At 36.6% G+C, this 12,515-nt stretch overlaps 1 protein-coding gene across 5 annotated transcripts in view; it reads left to right on the forward strand.

Annotated features, from left to right (window-relative positions):
- The window catches only part of ttk (zinc finger and BTB domain-containing protein ttk), a 155,788-nt gene that overhangs the window by 55,567 nt on the left and 87,706 nt on the right, over nt 1-12,515 (forward strand). For all 5 annotated transcript variants that reach the window (XR_014132774.1, XM_081769437.1, XM_081769440.1 and 2 more), the window contains exon 4: nt 11,114-11,173. Coding sequence is in view for 4 of the 5 variants with exons in the window: in XM_081769437.1 (XP_081625563.1) it covers nt 11,114-11,173 (60 nt within the window). In the remaining variant the exon portion in view is untranslated. The remainder of the gene's footprint in view (nt 1-11,113; nt 11,174-12,515) is intronic.

Here is a 12,515-nt window from a genome sequence, read left to right on the forward strand (position 1 = left end):
GGACATCTGGTTTCCCAGGATATGCAGAAGATGGAGGTGGACCAGCTGAATAGAGAAACGTCACCTCTACAACAGTAATAACGCAAGTGAGACGGAAAGGATAATGCACATCCAAAATACGAAAACGTCAAATACTACAGTAATCATTTGACGTATTTCGAATAGGTAAAAAGAAAGTTACAAGGGATTGAAAATTTGACTGTCTTCAAAGAACTATTAAAAAAAAAAAAAGTTTAGATAAATATCACATAGAAGGACGTGCATGCATTCCAAAGATCATCGCGTAGACATAAAAATCATCACTGTCTACAGCAATTAGATAACTCAAACCATTCGGGAGATATAAAGAAATGGTAAAATTTAATATATTGCTTAAAATGGCATAACTTTTTAAAACTTTTTGATTTCCTTTGCTTCTATAACATGTAATTCCTGTTAATAATTTTAAGGCGTGTTGCGAACTTTTAATTTTTTATCATATCTCCAGAACAGTTCGAGATATGAAATTGCTGCATGCGGCATCGTGATTTTCATATCTATTGAAAACCATCTGCGCAGTTGGACGAGGCGCTTAACTAAACAGTTTAACGAAAATATTTTTGAAACTTTGTTCTTGTACATTCGAAATCCCTTATACGAGGGCTAGTCAAGAAAGACTTGGACTGATTTTTTTTCTAGGCAATTTATTATTACTCAGCAACAGGCACATGATCCTTTTCAAAGTAGTCCCCGCCCATTTGAATGCACTTTTTCATTCGAGTCTTCCAGTCCTCAAACACGTGTCGCAGGCCATTCTTTGAGAGGTCCTTCAAAACCGCCTCCGATGCCTTCAGAACCTCGGAATTATCGGAGAAGCGGCGTCCACGCAGTCTGGATTTTACGGCAGGGAATAGAAAAAAGTCGCACGGTGCGGTAGGCGTCTCCACCATCCTCAAACCTTTGCAACAGCTCCCTGCAAGTCTCCACTCGAACGGCCTTCTGCTCTGGTGTCAGGAGTCGCGGAATCCATCGCGCACACACTCGGCTCATGTGGAGGTGGTCATGCAAAATTTTGAAGGCACTGCCATGAGATATGCGTAGTGCGGCTGTCAGATCGTCGATACTGATGCGGCGATCTTCTCTAACAATGACTGCTGCCGTGTTAATGTTCACCTCAGTAACAGCTGACGCTGATACACCTGGTCCACCAGCTTTCGTGATTGTCATTCGGCCCTCTTTAAACTCTTTGAACCACCAGAACACGGTACTTCGTGGCAGAGCGTCATCTTTGTAGGCTGCTCTCAACATTCCTAGAGTTTCTGTTGCACTTTTCCCCAGGCGATAGCAGAACCGTATAGCTGCAAATTGTTCATCTCGTAATGACTCCATTTCTTCTACAGGCGACTTCTAGAGGCGGCGCAGAACATCACCTGCAATAAAAAGTCGTGGTTACCAAACATGCAATGATTCCTTAACAACATTTTATATATATGCACAGCAAGACCCACCCTACTTGTATGCCAAACTATGAAGCTCCAGCGTTAACAGAACTGCCGGGAAAAAAATCAGTCCAAGTCTTTCTTGACCTGCCCTCGTATCATGATCATAGTGTTAGACACTAAAGTATTTTAGGTGTACATTGCCCGTCTCTCTCATTTTAGTTATTACTACTGTAGAGGCCACCAAAATGTGAATGTGATACTGTAGCGTCCCTAGTTTGCAGTATCCCATGACAAGTGTGGTATTGTATGTTTTCCTTTTACATGTAAGTATTTCTGAAATATGTTATAACCTGACCTAATGTCATTTGAAAAAATACAACTTCATGTTGGGTTGACAAAACTGTTAACTTTGTGGTAACACAGAATATACCAAACGATGTCCCCCTGCCGACATTTGCATGGGACAAAATTTAAACGGTTTTGTCCACAGTTTACAAATTAAAAGGGTGTATCAGGATAAATGATTCACTGCATATATATATATATATATATATATATATATATATATATATATATATATATATATATAATCGTGATTTTCACAAAATTATCGTCATTATTATTCTGCCTTCATTCGGAGGCTACCTGTCACAAATTGCTTTTTTTTTTTTTTCCTTTCTTCCACTAGGTCTTCTGTCACGTCCTCGGAATACAGTTTCTTTTGAATAAATGGAGTAGCCCAGTTTCTTTGTCTCTTTTCGACCCATCTAACTTCTCCATTCTTTTTTTTAACACATTTGGAAGACCGTTAGCCACTTTTTTTTTTTTTTCTAAATCGCTGTTGGCAATTTCTTATCCCTACCCTACAGAGTACAATACTCTATCCATTCATTCTCTTTCTTAATTCTGAAATATTTTTTCTTCTATTCTTATACTTGCTTTGATTTCATGTTCACACTTTGTTTCCAGTATTTAGTTACCGAACATTAGTCACTTGTATATATTTTCTCCCTTCTTCTGTGATGTATACAGGCCGCTTCGTTCATTGCCTGGGTTTTACAATGCTTAGCTATGAATGACAAGAATATCATTGCAAAAGCTACGCTTTGCACTACGAAACACTTGCGCATTCATCATATTCACCAGATTTCTTGCCAACCAACTAACACTATGGTAGAAAATTATATATAGCTTCTAATGGTGTAGAAGTTCCATTTCATCATGTGACTGTTAGTGGACATTTCATCGTTAAATTGGACATTGCATGTGCAAGAGCGTGAAGAAAAATTACATCCGCCATTTTGACGAAAAAGACATGTCATTTTATGTAAGATTTAATTTCTGGTCATAATATTGCTCTCGAATTGTACAATTAATTATCAATATGCAGGCTTTGTTTTAAATGTCCCTTGTTACTATGCTAAACACGGTAGGGGCGGAGAGTCACAATGTTTCTCGGAAACTCCTTTGAATTTTCCTAAAAATGAGGCTTGCGGTTTTCCCACCTATACATTTGAAAGAATATTTGGTTACAAAGAGAATGTGGTATGAATTACTATCGTATGATAGTTACAGCATTTTAATTAAATCTGTAGTTCACTTGGAATGAAACTGTAAGAGGCGCGGATCCTTTAAACGTGTAATGCGGCTTTACTCGAAACGATTTATACAACTTCGGAGAGTTGAGATTGAAATTATTACTACCGTTAAATTGAAATATCTTACTTCCTAATTTTCAGAAATAAAAGGCGTTTTGTTCTACACGGTATTTATTAGTATGTCTTACGAGTATATGCGTTTAAATTAGAGCAGGCGATGACTGCACATTCATATTCAGAACGCCTCTCCCATCAAATATGAAAAGTACCAATTTGCTCGCATACTGTCTTCAGTGCATTTTATCATATATGGGAGTCGTTGATTCCAATAGAACTTCTTACGTTAAGTTCCTCCTTCCTAGTACGCTACGAAAGAAAATAAAAAGATTTTATTCAGGTTTGTTATTTGTAGCATGTAACGGACTGCAACATTGAGAAGAGGAGGCAGGAATGTATTTAAAAAGAAATATACAAGCGATAGGATACGACATATTGGCGATTCCCTACTCCTCTCCCACAACCCGTAGTTTTCACGCACGAATCATTTCCATATCAAATCAATTCAATTTTCAAACAAATTCTACCTTACCTTTTCAAATTTTGACAAAATTTTCTACAATATTTAGTTCCACCGGAAAATGACATACTCTGATATTTTAGGTTGATACGTGGACTGGTTTCTAAATTGCAGACTTCAAAGTTAACCAAATTTATGTGAGTGACATTTGTTCGATTGGCATTTCCGGCTGACCTGAAGGATCTAGAACTTTGGTTTAGATATAATTTTAAAGCTTATTAAAAGTGCTTCCAAAATTGATATAACACCATAGATTTCTATAATAATATATCAAAAATAATAATTAGAAATCAACGTATATCTGTTTCGAATAATATGTACATGTTAGTAGATTGTTTCCCATAGTGTATAGACCCATACCAGAACATGCCGCGATCTGCGATGTAATCGCAGAAAATTTCCCGCGCCTGTGCAGAAAAATTGCCAGAGGGGAAAAAAATAGCCAACAGAAAAGTATAAAAACATACCTGCTATGTGTAGATGTCTTAAATGCACGGACGACTCGCTCAAATATAGTTTGAACTGTTTTTTACGTCGCGTAAAGCGTATTTTTAACAATCACAAGTTTTTCTTCTCCTGGAACTGAGTCCGGAGATCTTCGAGACAAATACTCTGTTGCAGTAAAGCTAATGATGTTTTATTTGATTATACCATTGTCTGAGGCCATATGTGAAAGCTGGGGTTCAGTGGTTACTAATGTGATGGAGAAAAGGACAGCAGCAAAAGATGGACTTAGTGATGATATTGGAACAACAGACCAGCTTACATACATTATCCTAAATGGACTCCCATCAGGATATATATATATATATATATTAAAAACAGAAAACTCCTTAAAGCTGCTATCCTTACAAAATACGATGTATTGTATCAAAAATATTTTAAATCTGCTTCTTTTAGCAAAACTTTTCCAAAACATGTGACTTCACAGGTTGTAACTCGAACTAGAGATATCACTGAAAACTGTTTACCATGCTTCATGTAAGGCTGTAATAAAAACATGATAGTATCATCTTGATTGTTTTATTTTGGAATTCCTGCAGAATATTTATGGCTTACGAAAGCTCATCGCACAAAGACAAAGAAAGTTCCGCCATCGGGGTGTATAGCGTTCATTGTGGAGCGTTCATAGAACGAACCTACCGGTATCCTGTTCTGGTCTCTGGTAACATAGTAACATTCTTTTTAAATGATATTGGTAGATTGACAAAAGTCTTACCTCTCAACATGGCTCATCCTCAGTGTTTTTCAACTATTCATTATAGTTGAAGGATGTATACAGTCGTATATTGAGCGATTTGACGCCGCTAACATTTCTTAGTGTAGTTGGAGAAGTTTATGAACAGCTGCAAGACTTGTTGGCTGGATCTTCCTCATCTAAAACGTACGAGCAGCTTTAGCTTACTACGAGATTTCAGGTTTCTTTATTAAGCGATGTTAGAATGAAAGCGAAATGAGGAATTTCCCGATATTCATGTGTTTTCTGCGAGGCGTTTCTCATACGTGGCAGTTACTCAGTAGCAGTACAATATTGTTCACCCAACATCAAAGTGCGTGCACAGTCACCGTGATTTTGCAAATTCAGTTCACAATGATTGAACGAAAGAAGATAATTTATGTTATGATCTTTTTTTAATTTGTAAGCATCTTAATAAAAATTAAAAGAACCGAAGTAAAATATGCAGTGTATGTTACATTTTGCAAACTGCAAAAACTTTTCATTGCGCTACACAGAGAGTATATTGCCTTTTTAGTGTTTCATTCTACACTCATGTCCAAAATTATTGTCGCATGTCTATAAATATGTTGTTCTGGGAATATAATTTGATAACGAATTCGCCTGGTAATTCTTATAATGTTAATATGTGTATAACCGGCAAAGACATGTATGGTAAATTTCATCTTAAAAGAGCAGTAAATAAGAACAATAAAACGAAAATAAAACTTTCTTGTCCATTTAGCAACATTTTATTTTACTCATAATTTTCGTATTTATAATTCTTTTCCTATGAAATTTACCACAAATATACATTTTCCGATTATACACATAGTATCAGTATTAAAAGCACCCTGCAAAATCATTATCAAATTATAATCTTACAAGAAGACAATTATAGATATGCGACAGTAATTTTGGACATGAGTGTACCTACTGGAAGTATATTGAATACAGTTATATATATATATATATATATAGATAGATAGATAGATAGATAGATAGATAGATAGATAGATAGATGTACCCTTTTCGTCATAACTTTCTCATCATTAGTACATGTGTCTTTTGCGTTAAAATTATAAAATTACTCAAGATACATATCACATGAATTTTACATGAATATTAAACTTCGCTCAGATGACGAAGAGAATTGAACAATATATAAGATATTTTAGTAGTACAGTTTTCAAATTAGGAATGGCTTTTCTTATAATACTCTTCCATTTCCTTTCTATTTATTAAAACTAGCTGAAATTTCCGTTCTTAGCATGGAAAGAATAGGTTTATGGCAAATATTTGATAGACATGTAGGGTGGCCTAAAAGTAGGTATACACCCGTGCATTAATCAAGTATAACATTCTAGTTTATGGATTTATTTGCTTCGACTGTTTCGGGCTTAAGTTATAAGTAAAAAGACGTTAAGAACAAATAATAAATAAACCGTTTGATAACAATTAGAAATGATATAAAATAATGTGAGCTGATCAGTACGGGATTGTATACCTACTTTTGGGCCACCCTGTATTTGAACTCACTTTTTCATCCGCTTGGGATGCATATTTGAATCAAAATGAAATAATAAAACCCCAGCTCGACCCAAGTGTTACTTATCTTCAAAAATTCATTCCAAATGGTGCAGTCGTTCTTGTTTGCGAAAAATTTTCCACAGCCAGGTCAACCCAAGTGCTAACTATGTTTAAAAATTAATTTTAATTGGTTCAACGGCTTTTGGCGCACATGTCAACTTATTTTCAATGAGGAGTTTATATATCGAGTTCTATTTTCCTAACATAATAGATCGTGAGATACTCAATTTCACGATTGACTCTTAACTTTTTTAACTCCTTACCCCTTAGGAGATGCATTCTAATAAAAATGACGGTAAAAACTACACAAGTTAGATGACACATTCAAAAATTCATTTCAAACGGGTCAGCTTTTTTTTTCATGATGATAAGAAAGAACGGCGATATTATTTTAATATATTGAGAAAAATATTAAAGGAATTGCCTCAACTTCCTCTCCCAAACCTTTAAAACTCTGGGGCACGTCCCCACTTATTTCTGAGATAGGGTTTATGTACAAAGTTTCATCTTCCGAATGTGAAAGGTTCGTGAGTATGTATTTTTGGCATACATTTCCTAACTTGATATTTTCTTGATACCCTCTATTTTTAGCATAAATTTTAAACCCACCCTCCTCCGTACGATATGCAATTTAATCGAAGCGATAAAATAAAAATCCAACTTGAGATAAGTACTGTGTTCAAAAATTCATTTCAAACTTTTCAGCCCGTTATACAGAACGTTCAAAAAGTCTCTATACACCTGAATCGTGGCAAGTCAAATTCGCATTCAAAGTCTTATGAAATAAAATTTTATGCGAAGGTTTGCAACACTGCCATATTATCGCCTTGCGTGAAGTTCCTTTCTTAGATTCCAGTCGGCAAAGTGACGTTGAAGTGATTGTTGCATCTAGTTAGCGGTCTCTGAAACAATGGTGTTAACTTTGGAACAACGAATATTCCTGGTTGAACGTGTGTTCCGTGAACAAGGTGAGTACAGACAGACAGTCAAAGATAAGTGTGCAGCTAGGTTTCCGGATACACCTGTTCCGAATCGTCACACTGTAAGGTCACTGATCGATAAATTTAGAGACATTGGAACGGTAATGGACTATGATCGAAGTGGTAGACCGTCAGTGCTCGATGAAGAAAAAATGCTACACATATCGGATGCAATGCAACGTATCCCCCATAAACCACTTCGAAAACTTGCCCAGGAAGAAGCAATAAGTGTTGGTACGGCACAAAAGGCGGTTCGTAAGAAACTGCGTCTTATCCCGTATAAGGTGAGAGCGGTGCAGCAGTTACTTCCTCCCGACAGTGTAAAACGAGTGCAGTATTGTGAATGGTTTACACGGTTTGTTATGAACAAGTCTGACGATGTTTTGGATAATGTTTTTTAATACTGATGAGGCCTGGTTCCATTTATCAGGTTACGTCAATGCCCGGAACTCACGTTTGTGGTGTGCAGAAAACTCACATGTCATACATGAAGTTCCTCTGCATGACCAGAAGGTAGGGGTGTGGATTGCAATATCCAGAAGAAGAATAGTCGGCCCATATTTTTCAAACAATAGATTCAACTCGTTAGTGTGAAATTATTCACCAGTTCGTGGAAGAACTAACGGAAGACGAAATTCGTAATGCTTGGATACAACAAGATGGCGCTACAGCACATACAGCTCGCCAATCCATGAAATTACTGCAAGAGGTTTTTGGAGATCGAATAATTTCAGAGAGATTGTGGCCACCTCGGTCTTCTGACTTGTCTCCTCCGGATTTTTATTTCTGGGGTTATGCAGAGAATTCTGTTTATAAAGGGTACTCCCACACGCTACAAGAACTCGAAACAGCTATTCGAGATTTTGCTCATAGCATTCCACATGAACAACTTGTGGGAGTATTTGAGAACAAGAAGAAACGTGTGCAAGCCTGTTTGGAGGCTCATGGGGGACATTTCCAACATTTGCTGTGAAAATGTGTGTGTATATGCTACGCCCTGTACATAGTGCTTTTATGCCATAAAATATAATAAATTTTGAGTAAAATAATTTTCTCGTTGCTTTGAATATGTAACAGTTCAGGTGTATAGAGACTTTTTGAACGCTCTGTAGAAATGGAAATGTTTCAATTACGGTAAAAATGCCATAATATGTATCACCACGATATATATATATATATATATATATATATATATATATATATATATATATACAAGGGCGGATCTAAGGGGGGGGCTACGGGGCTATAGCCCCCCCCTTGACGCTCAGGTTTACACTGGATAAAATGGGCTTCAATTCAGCTTTACACTGGATAAAACGGCAAATTATGGTTTAGCCCCTCCCTTGATCATATCCTGGATCCGCCACTGTATATATATATATATATATATATATATATATATATAATTCTGAATTAAAAATTATGAGTAATGAATGTTAAATGGAAATGGATTCACGTCCTCAAATCTACTGAACAACATGAAATGATTAAATTAAGTACAAAAATTCATGAGTCATTAACTTCAATCTAAAAAAAAAATAGATATTTTGGTTAAACTTGCATTAATAAGATCCTACCATCACATAGTACGGATTAAAATGCTAGTCTCAGATTGGTATTCGATTAGTGTCCAAGAATGGTCAGAAATAGTGCACTTTGACAAGAAAGCAATATGTGCGATTTTTCGTGGTCAGTTGAACGTACGGAAACTTTTAATCCGTTGGATCCCACACAACTTCATCGAAACAAAACAGAAAACGTGTTAAGTGGTATAAAGAAATGCTCTTCAAACGAGGTAAGTCAACTTTAATGTACTACGTCGTTACAAGGAACAAATCTTGGATTTATTCATACAAATCCGGAACTAAATAGCAATTCTCTGTTTGGGTGTTTCAAAGTGAGCCGAAACCATCAAAGTTGTTCGTTTGAGGAGTGCTGCCAAGCAAATAATTGATTGTTTCTTCAGTTATCCCAGCCATTGGGCAACCATAGCTTTAGAAGATAGAATAACTGTAAATGCTGAATGGTGTACGCGATTTATTTGCCAGAAATCATCAACGAATTGCTTAAAACAAACCCAAGTCGTCGCATAATTCATAATAACCGAAGTTCCCACGTTGTATACCAAACTGCTGATTTTTTTCTCCATTAAAGATGTCGAATTAATGACTTACTTTGTACCCACCTGATTTATCACTTACTGATTTGTTTTTATTTCCACACACAGAAAAGATAAGTGGTGAACAATTTGTGTCGCCTGAAGCAGCTATACACGCACTCCGAACAGCGGTTTCTAGCGTAGCGTCTTTATAGTGGAAAATATGTTTTCAAATTGGCTTGAGCGTATACAAAATTGTATCAGTCTTCCAGATGAATACTTTGAAAAAACAGTAAAGCCATTTCCAAAATTTCATAGATCTTTTTTCATATTTATTGCAGAAGTTACCCCAGCAGCCCTCATATTCGTCCAATTTAAAGGACAACATCAGGGATGAACCAGTTTCCTGGATTTCAAATGAAACCACTAAATTGTCAATATCTAACCATTGAGGGTTTGTCACTACAAAAAGCGATTGAAATGGCAAAAACTATGGAATCTACCGACCAACAACTCAGTGTTCAATTCGACGTCTTCCTAGAACATGAATGTTATTAACAATAAAGTGAGAAGTCTTATTTCCTTTTCTTCTGCAGGATCCCCCCCCCCCCCCATATGATACAAATTCTTCTAAAAGTAGCAAACAACTGTTCCCATCTGCCGAAATGAGCTTCATACTAACTGCCATCAATATTTATGTATATTTTATCAATACGTACCTACTTGGAGAAGTCTTTGACTGTACGTCACTGCTACCCACATGTATTGGTGCGACATCCTTCGGGATCTAAGCTTAGCTTAGTTCCTTGGGCTGGAGTCTTGGCGCTCGGGCTTCAATTCTATACCTGGTTCAATCTCTCACAGCTAAATCGAGTGCTTTTCAACTGGGTTTTCCTGATGGATTGTGAAGAGCTAGGTGAACGTTTGCGGGCAACGCTGTTGTCCACTTCGGGCTCTTGAAGCGAGGGAGAACCCTCCAGACCCCTCTGTCCACTTCTGAGCTTGGTGGATCATCTCACTAGTAACCATGTAACTTACTGACTCCGGTAATCATGAAGAAAGATTTATCGCCACCACATAACTCGACGGCAGCTCCGTAGATTTTCACGTTACACAGCTGCCACATGACCTGTGGTCGCTGGGGAAACCCAACTGGCGGTTAAGCGCCGTCCCACATGACCTCAGGAGGGCTTAGATCTGAATGTTTTACAGTCTAATATAGAAAATATACCGAGTAAACCACGCTGGATTACTTCAGCGATATGGGGATACGCGTTGTTTTGCTGACAGATAAAAGTATCGCAAAGTGTCCAAGTGGTTGTAACTAGGGAGCTACAAGATTACTAAACAAATCTCAATAGCATTGTTCTGTAGCTATAATGTGACCTTTGAAATTCTCCCAGAATAATCCCAGAAGTATCGAAATTCATTTGTGTGCTGGAAGTGGGAGAGATGGAGTTAAGTTTGCACAGCCCCATATCCAATTGATGATAAAATCTTCACAAAATTCACAGCAACAGAGAGCGAAAAGATCATGTAAATTTAAAAGCTTCTTTATGATTTCCACGTTTAAAATGTATCAATAATATACTAATTTGTATATATTACTGAATGATTGTTTTCCATATTTCAGATCCACTTCAAACCTACGGTAGTGGAACAGACACTCAGGAATCGGAAACGTATGCAACAGGTAAGTTTTTTTTCTCTTTATTATTATTACCAAGGAACGCTGTCCTCTATTTTTACTATTATATAATTTATTGAACTTCATTCTGCATTGAAAAAATATTAAGTCTTGAGTTCGGCATTTTTGTCAATTATTATTGAAGTTAAGAAAAATGTATCGGCTAATAGATAAAAATAGAGGACAGTATTCGTAGTAGGGGCTTGCGACTTTAACAGGTATTGAGCAAAAGAGTAAAACTGTGCTTGCAGCAGAAGTATATTCCGAGCTCAAGTACCCAATGCTAGGAATTATATTATATTCTGCGGGCATTCGATAGGTCTTTAGTTCCTCGTAAGATTGAGCCGTAGTAGCGTAGTCGATAATGCGTCTAAACCTGATGGCTTGAGTTCGGTTGAGGCGGAATTTGTTATCGTTCTACCATTGGCCAGAGTATGATGCTGACTATATCACCGTCACTTTGCTGAGATCTTGAAGCTTACCTCTATGACGTTTGTGAGTCGCGTTGGCTTGTTCCGAAGTTGGCGTAACTTTACTTCTCAAAACATCATTTAAAAATTATGAAAAATTGGTGAAAATGTCTAGATCGATGTTATACTTCCAGCAAAATAATAATGTTTGTGTGTTTTTTAATAGATCCTTGAATTCGTATGTGTTCTCTTTTTGTCAGTACTTCAAACCAATTTAAATACTGATTGAAAATATCATCAGATCTTTTGAATCGCCACAAAATAATGTACGAAAGTGGTAGATAGTCAACAAGAACATATTACTAATAATATTCATTATCTAAATCTAGATTTGTTCACGTATTCCCAAAATTATTGTATTAGGAATTGTGTATAATAATAGTAAAATAAATAACAGATTTCAGAAACTCAGCACTGGTACCTCAAGATAAGATTGCAAAAAGTATTATTGGCTTTGTTACAGAGGAAAATTAAAGTTATGTCGCATTACCCCCTCCCAACAAAAAATCTAGTAATACGATTTGTTGTTAGGAAAATGTTTTGACTGCTACTTGCAACAATGGAATTTCCACACTATATTGATTGAACATTAAGCGGACAGAATTAATCAAAACAACGCGTCCAGTCACGCAACCAAATTATCGCTTGTGTTCTGCATATGGCTGGACGCTAGAACTGGAATTCGTGCTGTTCCCGTTGCAGACATATCGGTGAAAAATCCCGATGCAAGCCCAATCGACTACTATATCTTTGGACTACCTTCTAAAATACCACCTTCCTTTTTGTAAGATATGCGTTGTTTTCGGTCTCTGGAAAGCATCCAAACTGAAGTGAAATAAATTATCCTTTGTACACCTGCAAAGAAGTTTTATCTAGTG

The sequence above is a fragment of the Thermobia domestica genome, chromosome 8 (genome assembly GCF_964235325.1).
Source record: "Thermobia domestica chromosome 8, izTheDome1.hap1.1, whole genome shotgun sequence".
NCBI lineage: Eukaryota > Metazoa > Arthropoda > Insecta > Zygentoma > Lepismatidae > Thermobia > Thermobia domestica.